Raw genomic sequence first — 18790 nt, forward strand, 5'->3', positions numbered from 1 at the left:
GTCCTATTTACTACGTTGGCCACACAATTCACACAGATCTTTTCAGCTTTTACTATTTAAAGCATTTTGACTGCTGTGTACAGTAGCTTTCTTTGGGGCTTTAGGACTAGATTCTGCCACTGTTACTCATGTTGAGTAGTCCCTTACATCACAAATAGTCCCACTGAGTTCAATAAGTAAGGGTGGTAGGATATGGTCCATAGTTTGTAGTTAAAACTTTACAGTTTTTAACTGAGATAACATAGGAACATCAGGGTTCTTTCCAAAGCACTTTTGTTTACTGTTAAATATTGGTGAATTGCTTCAAGTGTACACAGTTGGAGACGGAGCATTCTGTAATGCCGTTTGTATGGAGAGATTTAAATCTGTTTCTATTCACTAGTAGTTTGGAATTTGTTATTCATAGATGATACCTAGTGATAGCAGAAAAATAAAACAAAAATTATGACATTGCATCTAACTCTCAAAAATGTTTTTTTTCCACAGAATATGTTATTTCTTTGAATGCTTCAGATGAATTCCTAAAAAACCGAGTAATAAATCTTCCAGAGAGTGTTGTGGCTGGAACTCATTATACTCAGGACCGGTTCTTGAGAACTCTCAGTCTCTTCAGAGAGTTAAACACTGAAGATGAGACAGTTGTCAACTATTTTGATGAACTTGAAATACATCCACAGTTTATTGGTATGGAATAAAAGCAAACTTTTATATAAACCATTAGAAACATAGTATATTTTTCTTCCATGTAAATAATACAATATTTTTACATAGATAAAATGGCATATTTTAATGGTCACTGAAGTACAAATCTAAGAACGTGCTTGCACTACTGCAGGAGTGTTTGTTTACTCATAATTTGGGGAATTGTACATCTAACTGCCATTGGCTCATACAATGTACCCATTTTAAAGGTTCACTTTTGGAGGCTAAGTGAACTATCCTTTTATAATGAGAACACAGACCCCACTATTGATGGTCTGGTGAATTAGTACAGTAATATCCAGTCCTTGATTTTCAATACCATGGCTCCCAATAAGCCTTTTCCTCAGCTTTGTTCTCACAAGTCATGATGGTATATAAATAATCTGCAACAGATGAAGCATGAAGATGGCTAGGGCACTGGGGAGGGAAGTCTTGTAATGCTTCTGACTATGACATAAGGAATTTTTGAAATCCCCCTTCCCACCCCCCCAAAAAAAATTTCTTCCAACATACCATTCACAAAACCTGACCACTAGAACTCTTGGGGTTGGTGAATCTAGTCTGATTATTCAGAAACAAAGTGAGAGCAATATGCCAGCATTGCTTAAAGAAGCTATTTTCACCTGTGCACAAAAAAGCTACCTTGATATGGATAATCCCACTGATTATCACCCTGTCTTGAATGTCCCTTTTGTGGACTCAGATAATGAGAACGTTATGGTGAAACAACCCTGGTGATACCTGGAGTTCCCAGATTTTTTTTTCCTTCCATTCAGTCCGTGAGGAGACCATCTACAGACCTCTCAAGGTCCCTTCCAGTCCTATAATTCTATAAATATGGCTGCTTGTACTGGTAGGAAATCTTCTGGCAATGGACAAAGACCATGTGTCCATGTTGATCCTTTCAGATTTGTCACATTGACCATGAAGTGTAGTTGACATATTTTTGGACCTTTGAAAGCATAGGTAGAGTTGCTCATGAGGAATTCCATTCCTTTTTTTCCCTAAGAGATTCATAGATACTAAGGTCAGAAGGGACCATTCTGATCATCTAGTCCGACCTCCGGCACAGCGCAGGCCACAGAATCTCACCCACCCACTCCTATGAAAAACCTTACCCATGTCTCAGCTATTGAAGTCCTTAAATCATGGTTTAAAGACTTCAAGGAGCAGAGAAGCCTCCCTCAAGTCAACCATGCCCCATGCTACAGAAGAAGGCGAAAAACCTCCAGGGCCTCTCCAATCTGCCCTGGAGGAAAATTCCTTCCCGACCCCAAATATGGTGATCAGCTAAACCCTGAGCATATGGGCAAGATTCACCAGCCAGATACTACAGAAAATTCTTTCCTGGGTAACTCAGATCCCATCCATCTAATATCCCATCTCAGGGGATTTGGCCTATTTACCCTGAATATTTAAAGATCAATTACTTACCAAAATCCCATTATCCCATCATACCATCTCCTCCATAAACTTATCGAGTAGAATCTTAAAACCAGATAGATCTTTTGCCCCCACTGCTTCCCTTGGAAGGTTATTCCAAAACTTCACTCCTCTGATGGTTAAAAACCTTCGTCTGATTTCAAGTCTAAACTTCCTGGTGGCCAGTTTATACCCATTTGTTCTTGTGTCCACATTGGTGCTGAGCTTAAATAATTCCTCTCCCTCTCCTATATTTATCCCTCTGATATATTTATAGAGAGCAATCATATCTCCCCTCAACCTTCTTTTAGTTAGGCTAAACAAGCCCAGCTCCTTAAGTCTCCTTTCATAAGACAAGTTGTCCATTCCTTGGATCATCCTAGTAGCCCTTCTCTGTACCTGCTCCAGTTTGAATTCATCCTTTTTAAACATGGGAGACCAGAACTGCACACAGTATTCTAGGTGAGGTCTCACCAGTGCCTTGTATAACGGTATTAAAACCTCCTTATCCCTACTGGAAATGCCTCTCCTGATGCATCCCAAAACCGCATTAGCTTTTTTCACAGCCATATCACATTGGCAGCTCATAGTCATCCCATGATCAACCAATACTCCAAGGTCCTTCTCCTCTTCCGTTACTTCTAATTGATGCGTCCCCAACTTATAACTAAAATTCTTGTTATTAAGAGATCCTGGTGAGTAACAATATTAGGTAATTTTTCATCTGTCCTGAGGGTTCTTATATTGTATTTCAGAAGCGTCTATTCTATTGTCCCTCCCATTCAAAGCATATAGGAGGGCACAAGGGGAAATAATGAGAATATTTAAGCTCTGGTGCCTCTATGTTATACCAATAAAATAAAAAATCAGCAGGATCTTATTGAAGGGGATAAGACAAAATGTCACATTTATTGTGAATACAAAAAGAATCATAGTAGGCAGTCAGTTATAGCTATAACACTTCATTCAGTTTCACATTCATTCACACGTTCGTTCATACGCAGACACAGATTCTGCAGTTGTTGTATAGTTACCAGTCCTGAATGTAGCTTGAGTTCGTGGCTTAGGTTTGTAGCTTGTGGCGGCTAACTGGCCAGGAAAGCCGGGCACAAGGAAGAGCTGGGTCTCTGTTGGGCATGCACCGATGCCCTTCCATGTTGGCAGCAGAATGTTACCCTTCGAAGTCTTCCATCTCACCCATCCTTTTTGTAGGCTTTAGTTTGAATCCAGAGTCTATAGGTCTTGCTGTGTCATGCTGCCTCTGGATTCGGTGTGATTGATCACCTGTCAGTTGCAGACATGACTTTCAGCCTAGGACCTGGGTTTGATGTTTCTTCAATTGTACTTTTGTTCTTTTCTTTTGAGGGTGGACTCCTCTTACTTTGTCAAGGCTGTTGTCTGCATCTTTAGCCGTTGGGAGTTTACACTTTATTTCATCAGGACAGGCTGGGCCTGGAGCTTGATTCCATCATCCATACATACCTCATTCACACATCTAAACTAAACTAATAAGATTACAGCAGGGTTTTGCAAAAATGAAGGTTGCAGCAAGCTTTTACAAAATGAAGTGAGCATTTTAAAATGGAGTTTGGGACAAGTTAAAATGGAGTTTGAGTTACAATATAGACAAGTGTAAGGAATGGCAAACAGTGAACAGAAGTTACAATGTTGAAACAGTGTACGTTTCAGTGATTTAAGCAGCAATTGGATTGAAAGTGAAATTCAATTAGCCAGTTATTGGGGTAACTGGTTTTATGAGTTAATGTTGTTTAATTCATAAAACTTGGCTTATGAAGTTATATTAATAAAGTGAACAATTAACAACAATTTCATTGATCAGTTCTACATCTAGTATGCAGATGCACCTGGCTCCACAACATTCCTTATCAGATCCAGATGGTGAAGTTGATTGACTTTTCTCAGTGTTTTACTAAAGTGGGAGTTGGATGCAGGTTAGCTAGCTAAGGGTATGTCTACACTGGCAAGTTTCTGCCCAACAAGTTATACTCTTTTAATAAAGCACTAGAGTTAAACTGCTATTGTGTGTCCACACAGCACTCCTTGTGACGGTGGAGCGCATTCACATTAGCAGCTCTTGCAAGGGCAAAGAGAGCAGTGCATTGTAGTAGCTATTCCACTGTGCAATGGGCCGCAGGATGCTTTTGGAAGGGTTTGCAATGCCTCATGGGGCAGGCACAGCGTTCCCAATCCCATTGTTCTGTGGACATTTTACTACATTGCCAGCCAATTTTCAACTGAAGTGTGGGGGAAGGGGAGCAGAGTGTGTGACAGGGAGTGTGTGTTTATGGAGGGGGCAGGAAAGACTGTGTTTGGGGGACAGAGAGCATGTCAGCATGCTGTCTTGTAAGTTCAGACAGCAGCAGGAAGCAACCAGCCCTGCGACAGGGGGAGAGGGAAACCCTGACATCAGCCCCTGTCTCCCTCCCCAGCACTTGTTAGAAACCGAGCTTTGAAAGGGGAGGGGCACATGCCTTCACGGCAGGCAGCCGAGTTCAAAACAATGAGCAGAGTGGTCACTTGAGGGATTCTCGGACACTTCCAGAGGTCAATTGATTGCTTTCTGCACTGTAATGTATTTACACTGCCAATACAGCGCTTGAGCCTCTGTGCTGTAAGGCTTACAACTCTCATGGAGGTGGTTCTTTTGCAACGCTGCAACTGAGGTGTTTCTGTGCACAAAGTAGCTTAGCAGTGTGTAAACCTTGGGAGTTGCACCACAGAAAACTGCTTTACTGCACAGAAACTTGCCAGTGTAGACAAGGCCTAAGTTCAGGGGAAGACCAAGGAATGGTATTAGACAGGGAAAGCAAATGGAAGAAGTGGTAATTATTTCTGCCTTCTTGATTGAGGGGGTTTGCCCATCGTTTGATAGTTATATTCACACATATTCATCTGAAAGTCTAGGTAGTAGCACTTGCCTAGAATGGGTTTGTTTGTTTTTTAATCTGTGCTTCATAAGAATGATTTTCTTTTTCTTTTTGATGTTGACTTCACTTCATGATTAGATTACTACATTGTCCTCTGCCTTGGGCTACACAAGAAGATTATTCTGAAACTCTAGCTAGTGCCAAAGGAGGCATGCTGCTTTGCCTGGTGGTGCTTCTTATAGGGACATCACACCCATGTTTCACAGTCTTCACTAGCTTCCAGCTGACTTCCATATGCAATTTAAGATTTCGACTTTCATCTTGAAAGCAAGAGACTTAGGTCCTGGTACCTTCAGAACTGCTTCTATCCTTGCAGCTGCAATCAACTGAAGTGTGCAAGTTTACAGCTTTCTGGTGCAAAAAGATGACTTATGGCAAGAATAATTTCAGTAAAGGCTCTTTAGCTCTGCAACTCATTTCTCTCACCCTACCTCATAGAATCATGGGGTTAGAAGGGACCACACAGGTCATCTAGTCTAACCCCCTGCCAAAATGCAGGATTTGCTGTGGCTAAACCATCCAAGACAGATGGCTATCCAATCTCCTTTTGAAAACCTCCAATGAAGGAGCTTCCACAAGCTCCCTGGGCAGTCTGTTCCATTGTCCTACTGTTTTTACAGTTAGGAAAAAGAAAAGGAGTACTTGTGGCACCTTAGAGACTAACAAATTTATTTGAGCATAAGCTTTCGTGAGCTACAGCTCACTTCATCTGATGCATTCGGTGGAAAATACAGAGGGGAGATTTATATACACACACAGAGAACATGAAACAATGGGTTTTATCATACACACTGTAAGGAGAGTGATCACTTAAGATGAGCCATCACCAACGGGGGGGGGGAGGAAAACCTTTCATGGTGACAAGCAAGGTGGGCCATTTCCAGCGGTTAACAAGAATGTCTGAGGACCACCTTGCTTGTCACCATGAAAGGTTTTCCTTCCCCTCCCGCTCCTGCTGGTGATGGCTCATCTTAAGTGATCACTCTCCTTACAGTGTGTATGATAAAACCCATTGTTTCATGTTCTCTGTGTGTGTATATAAATCTCCCCACTGTATTTTCCACCGAATGTATCCGATGAAGTGAGCTGTAGCTCACGAAAGCTTATGCTCAAATAAATTTGTTAGTCTCTAAGTACTCCTTTCCTTTTTGCGAATACAGACTAACACGGCTGCTACTCTGAAACCTACAGTTAGGAAGTTTTTCCTGAGATTTACTCCAAATCTCATCCCCAGTACGTCCATCACAGCCCACATTTAGTAACCCGAAGATCAAACAACAAACCTGATTTTTTTCTCACACTTCTTCTGGGGGAAACTGATTGGGTGTACTGGGTTTAGTGGGAATGTAACAGGATAGGGCTTGCCCCATGGGCTGAAGAGCCAAGGGGCTAAGCCAACCCTGAATACAGCATGAACTTCACTTTACAATATAAAAGGAGCAGGAAGTTGCAATGAATGGTGGGAAAGTCAGAAAGTGGTTGTAGAGTGTGTAGAAAGTGTACTAGGCAGGGAGGCCAGTACAAGCAGGGTAGGGATGGTAAAGGGCTCAGGTAGGAAGGCCAAGAAAGAAGGGGAGAAACCTTGGGTTGTGTGAACTTATGAAGGGACTTGGTTTTGAGTTTTATCATTTAATCTATATTAATAAACCCAGTTCCCAAGGAGGGATATCTTTTGACCAAGAAAAAGCCTGAAGTGAAATTTCCATGAATAGTCCAACAGGGGAAACTGAGGCAGGGTGCCTGTAATTTGACTCTAGGCCATGAGAGGGTTTATGAAAGATTGCTGGCCCAATCACAACGGGGATATAATTTTGTTGTAGAGTAAGGAATTTTTTTTGATGTGTGGCTTTTTCTTAATATTGATCCAAATATTTGAGTTTTATGATTTTACTATCATCAAGGATTTTAGAAGACTGCCAACTATTAAAAATGTGGCCTTCTGAGCTGGCTTTTTTATGTCTGCACTGTGGTTTAAACAGGAAAGTATCAAGTTATCTGGATTTTTCTCCCTGCACGAGTTGTGTAAAGCACTTAACTTCTGTCTGCTTTCCCAACTGCAAATTGGGAATAACTCAGGAATCTAGGGAGGCTTAGTCAGTGGCTGACACCACTGATAAAGAATCTTTTATTCAATGAAAAGCAATGTTATCCTTTTAACAGTGCTTGCCTTTTAAGATCTCAATTGTGGGCTCCCCAGTTTTTGTGACCCCTTAAGGGTGCACCTGCATGGCCTAGGGCAATGAGCCTCCCAGCCCCTGTTAACAGACTTGAGGTTGCAGGGCTCATACTAGTCCTCTAAAAATAGCTGTGTAGATGGTGCTTTGAAGTTGCAGCTTGGGCTGAGCTCAGACTCTGAAGCTAGAGAGAGGTGGGCTTCTATTTTTAGAGCACTAGTATGAGCCCCACAAGCTAGAGTCTGTTTACCTGGACTCAGAAGCTCACTGCTGTGGGCTATGTAGATGTATCCTCTGTGGCTCTTTTATTTAATAATCTCAGCTCTTATTTAAAAAGACAAGTATATTTCTGAGGCTATGCAGTTAAGTATGACTTCTGTAGCATTTGTATTGCAGTCTTAACCATTTAGATGAGTAGATGAATAGCAGAATTGTAGACCATGTGATATGGAAGTTTCTATCCATGGTTAATACTAAAGTTTTGTTGTTAGGGGTCCTGTGGGGAAAAACAGTGTGTGATCATCTAATCAAAGACAGTATAAAAGTAGCAGGAAGGTGCAATCATTCATATGCACAAGCGGTAAATTAAGATTGTAGACGACCTTAGTCCTGGAGTTTCTTTACTTTGTAAATTCAGTTTTCAGATTGGTAGCTGTGTTAGTCTGTATCAGCAAAAAAAACCAAGGAGTACTTGTGGCACCTTAGAGACTAACAAATTTATTTGGGCATAAGCTTTCGTGGGCTAAAACCCACTTCATCGGATGCATGCAGTGGAAAATACAGTAGAAAGATATATATATACACAGAGAACATGAAAAAATAGGTGTTGCCACACCAACTATAATGACACTAATCAATTAAGGTGGGCTATTATCAGCAGGAGAAAAAAAAACTTTTGCAGTGATAATCAGGATGGCCCATTTCAAGCAGTTGACAAGAAGGTGTGAGTAACTGTAGGGGAAAAATTAGCATGGGGAAATAGTTTTTACTTTGTATAATGACCCATCCACTCCCAGTCTTTATTCAAGCCTAATTTAATGGTGTCCAGTTTGCAAATTAGTTCCAATTCTGCAGTTTCTCATTGGAGTCTGTTTTTGAAGTTTTTTTGTTGGAGAATTGCAACTTTTAGGTCTGAAATTGAATGGTCAGGGAGGTTGAAGTGTTCTCCGACTGGTTTTTGAATGTTATAATTCTTGACATCTGATTTGTATCCATTCATTCTTTTACGTAGAGACTGTCCAGTTTGACCAATGTACATGGCAGAAAGGCATTGCTGGCACATGATGGCATATATCACATTGGTAGATGTGCAAATGAATGAGCCTCTGATGGTGAGGCTGAGGTGATTAGCTCCTATGATGGTGTCCCTTGAATAGATATGTGGACAGAGTTGGCAACGGGCTTTGTTGCAAGGATAGGTTCCTGGGTTAGTGTTTTTGTTGTGTGGTATAAGGTGGCCGGTGAGTATTTGCTTCAGGTTGGGGAGCTGTCTGTAAGCGAGGACTGGCCTGTCTCCCAAGATCTGTGAGAGTGATGGGTCGTCCTTCAGGATAGGTTGTAGAACTTGATGATGCGTTGGAGAGGTTTTAGTTGGGGGCCGAAGGTGACGTCTAGTGGCGTTCTGTAACTTTCTTTGTTGGGCGTGTCCTGGAATAGGTGACTTCTGGGTATTCTTCTGGCTCTGTCAATCTGCTTCTTCACTTCAGCAGGTGGGTACTGTAGTTGTAAGAACGCTTGATAGAGATCTTGTGGGTGTTTGTCTCTGTCTGAGGGATTGGAGCAAATGCGGTTGTATCTTAGAGCTCGGCTGTAGACAAAGGATTGTGTGATGTGGTCAGGGTGAAAGCTGGAGGCATGTAGGTAAGTATAGCGGTCAGTAGGTTTCCGGTATAGGGTGGTGTTTATGTGACCATTGCTTATTAGCACCGTAGTGTCCAGGAAGTGGATCTCTTGTGTGGACTGGTCCAGGCTGAGGTTGATGGTGGGATGGAAATTGTTGAAATCATGGTGGAATTCCTCAAGGGCTTCTTTTCCATGGGTCCAGATGATCAAGATGTCATCAGTGTAGCGTAAGCAGAGTAGGGCCATTAGAGGACGAGAGCTGAGGAAGCGTTGCTCTAAGTCAGCCATAAAAATGTTGGCATACTGTGGGGCCATGCGGGTACCCATAGCAGTGCCACTGACTTGAATATGTACATTGTCTCCAAATGTGAAATAGTTGTGGGTAAGGATAGTCACAAAGTTCAGCCACCAGGTTTGTCATGACATTATCGGTGATACTGTTCCTGACTGCTTGTAGTCCATCTTTGTGTGGAATGTTGGTGTAGAGGAATTCTACATTCATGTTGCCAGGATGGTCTTTTCAACCTCCCTGGTCATTCAATTTCAGACCTAAAAGTCGCAATTCTCCAACAAAAAAACTTCAAAAACAGACTCCAATGAGAAACTGCAGAATTGGAACTAATTTGCAAACTGGACACCATTAATTGATTAGTCTCGTTACAGTTGGTATGGCAACACGCATTTTTTCCATGTTCTCTGTGTGTGTGTGTATATATATATATATATATATATATATATATATATATATATAATCTCCTCCATGTTGCCTGGGCACCAGTAGAGACAGTGTTGAGAGCACAGAGACAGTCGCCCTGCTCTCAGTGCCAGTGTTCACTGCCACAGCAAACCCAGCAGAGTGGAAGAGCAATTACAAGGCATCTTGCTCAATGTCTGCGGCGTTGTTGTTTAATAGTGGGCAAAACAATATTTTTTCCCATCTCATTTTCAGAAATGACAATCATTTTAGCTGAAGTGTTATATGTGTCAGCCTGAGCAGACACCTGGCACAGAAAACTTCAGCCAAGATGGTTAAAGTTTGACACAGGCTGAAAACAGGCTCTTTATGATGGAAAGTGTTGGCCAACCTTAACTAATATATCAAATATATTTTAAAGGTCTCACAATAATCACTGAATTCCCTTTCCCTTGTAATTAATGAGGACATTTATGTTCTTTGTTCTTATGTTTAAAAGATGTAGCAAAGTTTGAGGATCCTGAGAACAGACTTATTGTAAATGAGATCATCAAAGAAACTGGAGAACCTCGAAATTATGGTTTGACAGATGAAGAAAAGGAAAAACTAGAATGCAAAGCAGCTGAGGCACGCCTTGCCAAAGAAGCAGAAGAAAATGCTGAACAAGAGCGTAAGGAAGCTGAGGAAAGGGCTGAAAAGGTGGCAAACTGGGAAGAGTGGGTAAGTTATTAGAGTTCTGCACAAACCTAATTATATACCTGTTTAGAAAATAGCAGTTAGGGGATCTCCAGTAGTCTTATCATTTGACCTTATGCAAAAATGTTTGACTTGGGTATGCATATGATACTTGGGTCAGAGCTATGCAGTGTCGTTCCATTTCAAAAGTGTGGTATCTGCTCTGTAGTCTCCTATACCAAGTTGCATATTTGTTTTCATATTTCCTTCATCGGATGTATTTTGAGACCCTTGTTAAAGAATTCAAATATTAATAAATTACAACAGAAGCTTTTGAGTGTTGTTACCAAAATACCCTTAAAACAAGCTTGATGACCTTCCTCCTCTTAACGCCTTATAAATGTCCAGTGAGATTTCAGATATTGATTGGAACACTCCAGAGCAAGAAACTGAAGAAAAAGGGCTTTATTAGCCCTTACACAAGTGTGCCACAGTGAGTTACACCATCACCTTACCCCTCCTCTGGGGATTTTGCCACAGATGGGCAAAGATTACTGCACCATTGGAGCTGCCCCAGATGAGGCTTTCAAGGAGATGCACTGAATCAACACATCTCCTGTGTGCATTCTCCATGCTCCCTTTTTGGCTACCTTTGCACACTTTTGCTCACACAGTAGGAATAAAGATTCCAGGTGTCTTGTGTTATTATAAATGGTCTCCAGGTGGACTTGCTGAAACTTGCAGAACCACTCAGACATTGAAAGGGGCAGAACCCAGGAGAGCCCAAAGATTCCCTCTTACCAACTTTTCAGTCACCTTATTGAGCCTGTGAAATCAAAATTAATTAACATTATGTCATTTCTTGCTGGTGCTGAAATGAACTGAGAAAACTCAGGGAAATCCTTCTATGGAGCCAAACAGTAGCAGTAATAAGCTGCTTTATCTTGCCATTTGTAATTGTCTACTATAATATGTCAAGTATCAGAGGGACAGCCATGTTAGTCTGGATCTGTAAAAGCGGCAAAGAGTCCTGTGGCACCAGTCCATCCAGCCCCCCCCCTTTTTTGCCTACTACATGCAATAAGCAAGGAACAGCAGTTACCTTAGTCCTCCTTCCCCTTTTTTTTTCTAACAAGATGGAATGAAGCAGGCAAGGAAGATCAAACAAAAGGAGAAAATCAGGGCAAAGAAAGTGTTTGGGGAAAGAAAAGAGGAGAGCAAGGGTCAAAAAGGGCAGCATCAATGAGAACAATTCCTCCCTTCTGCCTTCCTCCTGGCCTCATTAGACTGAATACAAGAGGCAGCTCACCACTTTTCAGAGGTTGCATGATTGGCTACCCATTGAGTAACCTCTTCTCTCAGAAGATGGGTATTTGTGCTAGTGTTGAGACTCTTTTTTTCTTCCCTCTCCCTATGTTGACTGACTTTGTTGGTCCGTTCTGAGGGCAAGTCTACACTACGGGACTAAGTTGACCTAAGTTACACAACTCCAGCTACATGAAATATGTGAAACGGTGGCATCCACGATGATGCAGATGAGGCAAGAGAGGAAAGGAAAGAAGGCAAAAGCCAAGACTTGCTAAAAGTTTAGTGGTGAGGAAAGCGATTATAGCAGGATCTTTCAAGTTCTGTGGGATAGGGAAAACAATTCCTCCAAGAAGGAAAGTGTGCAATCTTCTGGAGGAGGAAGGTCTTCAGTGGATGAAGATTTAAATAAAGGGCACCAAATACAAAGCTTATAAAACAGAGTTGGAGAATATGTCTGGCCAGATCTGCTCTACTGTCCCCTACTTGGGGGAACGTTGCGCTGGGGCACTTGAAGCAGCTGAACAGAGTGTGGTGATAGTCAGGGCATGTCTACACTTACTGTGGATTACAAGAAGCATAAGGTAAGTCGACAGGAGAGTTTCTCCCACTGACCCAGCACTGTGTAGACACCACAATAAGTCGACCTAAGCTACATCGACTCCAGCTACGTTATTCACGTATGCTTACCTTATGCTTCTTGTTCCAGTAGAGTACCGGAGTCGACTGGAGAGCAATCTGCGGTCGATTTAGCGGGTCTTCACTAGACACGCTAAATCAACTCCCAGTGGATCGATCGCCACAGCATCGATCCAAAGTAAGTGTAGACATGCCCTGACTAACACCACTCTGTTCAGCTGCTTCAAGTGTCCCAGCGCAACGGTTCCCCCAAGTGGGGGACAGTAGAGCAGATCTGGCCAGGCATATTCTCTAGCTCTGTTATACAGGTTTTGTATTTGGTGCCCTTTATTTAATCTTCATCCACTGAAGACTTTCCTCCTCCAGAAGATTGCACACTTTCCTTCTTGGAGGATTTGTTTTCCCTATCCCACAGAACTTTAAAGATCCTGCTATAATCGCTCTCCTCACCACTAAACTTTTAGCAGGTCTTGACTTTTGCCTTCTTTCCCTTCCTCTCTTGTCTCATATGCATAGTCTTGGATGCCACCATTTCAGGCTGAGGTGTCTATTTGGGCACTCTATCAGTGTTTTAATGCACTGGAGTTACTGGTAATATGCTTAGTTCTTCTTGCCTGGGAACCACTGCTAGCTCAACAGTGTCTTAGTCCAGTGTGACAAACAAGCTCCAGTGGCATACGTAAACTGGCAAGGGGCACTCACAGCCCTCAGCTCCCGTCAGAAGCCTTCTGCTTTTGTGTTTAGGCAGAATCCCATATTGCTTTCCTTATAAAAAGAAAAGGAGTACTTGTGGCACCTTAGAGACTAACAAATTTATTAGAGCATAAGCTTTCGTGAGCTACAGCTCACTTCATCGGATGCATTTGGTGGAAAAAACAGAGGAGAGATTTATATACACACACACAGAGAACATGAAACAATGGGTTTATCATACACACTGTAAGGAGAGTGATCACTTAAGATAAGCCATCACCAACAGCAGGGGGGGGAAGGAGGAAAACCTTTCATGGTGACAAGCAGGTAGGCTAATTCCAGCAGTTAACAAGAATATCAGAGGAACAGTGGGGGGTGGGGCGGGAGGGAGAAAGACCATGGGGAAATAGTTTTACTTTGTGTAATGACTCATCCATTCCCAGTCTCTATTCAAGCCTAAGTTAATTGTATCCAGTTTGCAAATTAATTCCAATTCAGCAGTCTCTCGTTGGAGTCTGTTTTTGAAGCTTTTTTGTTGAAGTATAGCCACTCTTAGGTCTGTGATCGAGTGACCAGAGAGATTGAAGTGTTCTCCAACTGGTTTTTGAATGTTATAATTCTTGACGTCTGATTTGTGTCCATTCATTCTTTTACGTAGAGACTGTCCAGTTTGGCCAATGTACATGGCAGAGGGGCATTGCTGGCACATGATGGCATATATCACATTGGTAGATGCACAGGTGAACGAGCCTCTGATGGTGTGGCTGATGTGATTAGGCCCTATGATGGTATCCCCTGAATAGATATGTGGACAGAGTTGGCAACGGGCTTTGTTGCAAGGATAGGTTCCTGGGTTAGTGGTTCTGTTGTGTGGTGTGTGGTTGCTGGTGAGTATTTGCTTCAGATTGGGGGGCTGTCTGTAAGCAAGGACTGGTCTATCTCCCAAGATCTGAGAGAGCGATGGCTCGTCCTTCAGGATAGGTTGTAGATCCTTGATGATGCGTTGGAGGGGTTTTAGTTGGGGGCTGAAGGTGATGGCTAGTGGCGTTCTGTTGTTTTCTTTGTTGGGCCTGTCCTGTAGTAGGTGACTTCTGGGTACTCTTCTGGCTCTGTCAATCTGTTTCTTCACTTCAGCAGGTGGGTACTGTAGTTGTAGGAATGCATGATAGAGATCTTGTAGGTGTTTGTCTCTGTCTGAGGGGTTGGAGCAAATGCGGTTATATCGTAGCGCTTGGCTGTAGACAATGGATCGAGTGGTATGATCTGGATGAAAGCTAGAGGCATGTAGGTAGGAATAGCGGTCAGTAGGTTTCCGATATAGGGTGGTGTTTATGTGACCATCGCTTATTAGCACCGTAGTGTCCAGGAAGTGGATCTCTTGTGTGGACTGGTCCAGGCTGAGGTTGATGGTGGGATGGAAATTGTTGAAATCATGGTGGAATTCCTCAAGAGCTTCTTTTCCATGGGTCCAGATGATGAAGATGTCATCAATGTAGCGCAAGTAGAGTAGGGGCATTAGGGAACGAGAGCTGAGGAAGCGTTGTAAGTAAAACTATTTCCCCATGGTATTTCTCCCTCCCACCCCACCCCCCACTGTTCCTCTGATATTCTTGTTAACTGCTGGAATTAGCCTACCTGCTTGTCACCATGAAAGGTTTTCCTCCTTCCCCCCCTGCTGTTGGTGATGGCTTATCTTAAGTGATCACTCTCCTTACAGTGTGTATGATAAACCCATTGTTTCATGTTCTCTGTGTGTGTGTATATAAATCTCTCCTCTGTTTTTTCCACCAAATGCATCCGATGAAGTGAGCTGTAGCTCACGAAAGCTTATGCTCTAATAAATTTGTTAGTCTCTAAGGTGCCACAAGTACTCCTTTTCTTTTTGCGAATACAGACTAACACGGCTGCTACTCTGAAACCTGCTTTCCTTATAGCAGTCATCATCAGGGGCAAGGAGAATGTCTCAGAAGTTGGATTTAGCAAAGCATCCCATATTTTGAAACAATGTTTGCATCCCCAGCACATTGCAGTTGAAGTATCTGTGAAGTTCTGATATCTTATTAGAGACAAACCAGTTGAACAAATGCCCCAGATTTTGGCAAATTAGCTAGAATATCTAAGGATTAGAGCATGGAGCTGGGCTGCTCCTCACCCACCCATTCTTCAGATTCCCAAGATACTATGGAAAGTCAGGCAGGATTTTGTTTTTGCCCAGGTGTCCTTGACATCCTTCATTCTCTGATATCATGAGTGGGCTGTCTTTATCCATGGAACATAACTTTCAAACAAGATCTTTAAATCTAACCTGAAGATCCATTCAATACTGCAATTCAGACCATCTATCTCTAACAGCCTATAAAGATAAGCATCTTTATAGCTATAGAAAGGCTTTTCAGTGGAGAGTGTAAAGTATGTGATGCAATCAGAAGTCCACTTCTAGTACATACTATGGAATCAGGGATGTCTTCCCCAGTAGGTACAAGAGCATCACATTGACATTTATTCCTGTTTACTTCAGCACACTCTCAGGTTTTGGTTGGTAGGATTCACAAAAGGTGTTAAGGTGAATAACTTGTAAGTGCATGCCCCAGCAATTTTTTTGGTCCTCTGCAGAGTCAGGATATTATATCCCAGAGAGCAACTCTTATATTTTTTATAACTTAAATAAAGGCCAATAATTCCACAGAGGGTCCTTTTTCATTTTTGAATGTGCTTATGAATCTTGGAGAGAGAATGCCCTGAAACTACTCACTTTTAACGTAGCATTTGTAGTTGCTGTAACTGTAGTTTGAAATACAGGAGCACCAAGTAGAGTCCTTGCTATCTCTCCACACATCTTCATTTTTTTCCCGGATTAAGCAGTGTTTTGCCTTCCCCTAGAGTTTGTCTAAAAGCAAAATGTGGACTCTTATGTTAATGAACCAACTGTCTGATCTATGCACGTCTAAAGGCGTCAACTACTCAGAAGTGAAAACTCCACACTGAATATAAAGTGAGTGCTCAAGTTTAACCTATATAATACAAAAGCACTTTGGAATTCTAAATAGCTATCAATCTGCTCTAAGGGCAGTAACAAGAAGACGACTACATCCAAGACCTCCATTTCCCTCTGGGTAAAGGTTCACATGCTATCTATGTCCATGCTCACAAACCACATCCAAAGTTTGTCAAATGTCACTTCTGAGCTATTACAGACAAAGTGGGTGAGGTGATATCTTAATAAACCAACTTCTGTTGATGAAAGACAAGCTTTCAAGCTTACACAGAGCTCTTTTGTGACCTGAAGAGTCTGTGTAAGCTTGAAAGCATGTTTCTTTCACCAACAGAAGTTGGTTCACTAAAAGGTATTCTTACCCACCCTGTCTCTCTCATATGCTGGGACCAACACTGCAAACTCCTGAGGTATGTCAACCATGTGGACTTGGAAACCTGAAATATCTGCTTCTTAGATTTGGAAGGCCGGCATCTAGGCCTCTTCTCACCCATTCATCAGTCATTATTGTATGAACATGACTCTTGTGCCAGTTTTTGAATGTGAAAGAGCCGTCTGCTGAGTTCTCTTGAGTTTCTACTGTTTGCTATATCCACTAATAACCCGGGTTACTGCTGGGAAAGAAAGGACTATAACAAACTTAAGGCTAACTTCAGCAGCTGTAAGAAGGTGCAACTCCATTGGCACTTTAAAAAAAAAACCCACAACCTTGTATGAGCTGTTCAGTAGAACCATCCAGTAAGATCAAAGAGTTCTCTATGAAGTTCAAAACAGTGCCCAAAAAGGGCTCAAGAAGCTTCTGGCACGTGCAGAAAGAACTGTTGTTTTTTTGCCTGGGACTTGCAAACATTTTCACCTTTTGGCAATAGGGGCAATGGAAAACATCTTTAGACTTTAGATACAGAGGAAAATCAAAAGAAAAGTCGAAGGGAGATGGTCTCATTTTTCACTGGACTGAATCCTTTTCTTCTCTCCTCCTCCCCTCCCACCCTTGTGCCCCATCCTTCTAATGGAAGAACCCAGGTACAAATTGTTCAAACATTTTAAAGAAATGACCAGTATTTCTAACTGATCATGTTTTTTCTACAAGCCACCATTCTAGATTTTGGCAAATGCTATTTAATAGAACTGAATTTTTTTAAAATTATTATTACTTCTAGAATAAACGTCTAGAGGAAGTGAAGAGGCAGGAACAGGAATTACTTGAAGCTCAGTCCATTCCTCTAAGGAACTACTTAATGAAGAATGTCATGCCAACACTTATGCAAGGGCTGAATGAATGTTGCAAGATCAGGCCTGATGATCCAGTTGACTTCCTGGTAAGATAATTATTGTTTTCTCAGATACCTTTGACAAGGCCCAAAGGAAAAGTACATTAAAACAGTAGCATCTCTTTGATAGCAAAGGCTTATGAAATCAAAGAAAGAGCCCAGTTCTCTTCCAATTGACATCAGTGGCAAATTCCAATTATCTTAAACGGCAGCCGAAGGAGGCCCAAATTCAAATTGCTACTGTTCAGGAGACCAAGAATTGTTATGAAAGTAGAGTATACAGAAACCTAATCTTTTTGGACTGGATTGGCACCTTAGAAACAGCCCAAGTAAGGGATGGCATGTAGCTGCACTGCACAGGAGTATGGTAGGGATTCTCACAATTTGGTCCTGGCTCACCCTCTGTACCAGCTGAGCTGTACTGGCTGGTATACTGGGATGGGAGGTTGGGCCTCTACTCCCTACCCACCCCACAGGATCTTCAAAGCAGATTACTCAAACAGGGAAATAAGGAAGGGCCTTATGCCTCCTTAATACCCTGCACAAACACACAGCCAAGCGCCCAACTGAGCCATAAAAGAGGATGAGCAGAATGACTGCCATTCTGGTGATCTTACCTAATTTTCCACTAAACCATATATAAAAAAATATTTGCATGGAGGAAAGGGGAAATATTAACAGATGCTTCCTCTAAGGGCTCGTCCACATTTAAGAGCGCTGCAGCTGCGTCCTTGTAACACTTAGGCTATGTCTACACTAGAGAGCTTGCACTGGTACAGCTGCTCCACCGTAAGTTTGCTAGTGTAGCTACTCTATGCCTTAGTGAAGCTATATTGATGGGAGAAGCCTTCCTATCAACATAGCGCTGTCTACACTGGGAGTTTGGTCAGTATAACTGCATCACTCAGGGATGTGAATTTTCTACGCCCCTAAGTGACATAGTTATACCAACTTAAATTTGCAGTGAAGACCAGGGCTTAGTCAAGGCTTAGAATGAATGCATCCGTTTTGTGCTACTGTGGGCAGTATATAATGTCCTTACATTGTTGCTCACTGCCCAATGATGTACAGAATCAGAATGATATCCATCTACAGGGAGAAGGGAGGGCTCTCAGACTATTAAGAATAAGAATTATGATCTACATTAAGGAAAAAAATGAGAAGATGTACAAATTCCTGGATTTTTATCTTTATGGGGAAGGACAATGTGGCCTCAGAAGTAGGTGATACAATCTTTGTTTGCTTGAAGTAATTGTACACTTTGTGTAAAGAGGGGTGATGGTATTAAAAAATGTCATAGAAATTGATGGCATATCTATCAGGGTTTACAGCTTTACCATCTTGGAGCTATATAATAACTGCTTGGATTTTGTTTAAAGTGGCATCATCCTCTAAACTTCTGTTAATTTGGGGAAGTTTAAAATTGAACACTT

General features: G+C 42.0%; 1 protein-coding gene across 4 annotated transcripts in view; it reads left to right on the forward strand.

Annotated features, from left to right (window-relative positions):
• Nucleotides 1–18790, forward strand: part of AK7 (adenylate kinase 7) — a 62159-nt gene that overhangs the window by 43130 nt on the left and 239 nt on the right. For all 4 annotated transcript variants that reach the window (XM_043516349.1, XM_043516348.1, XM_038404403.2 and 1 more), the window contains 3 exons: nt 487–684; nt 10282–10502; nt 17247–17405. In XM_043516349.1, the coding sequence (XP_043372284.1) occupies nt 487–684; nt 10282–10502; nt 17247–17405 (578 nt within the window). The remainder of the gene's footprint in view (nt 1–486; nt 685–10281; nt 10503–17246; nt 17406–18790) is intronic.

The sequence above is a fragment of the Dermochelys coriacea genome, chromosome 6, assembly GCF_009764565.3.
Source record: "Dermochelys coriacea isolate rDerCor1 chromosome 6, rDerCor1.pri.v4, whole genome shotgun sequence".
NCBI lineage: Eukaryota > Metazoa > Chordata > Testudines > Dermochelyidae > Dermochelys > Dermochelys coriacea.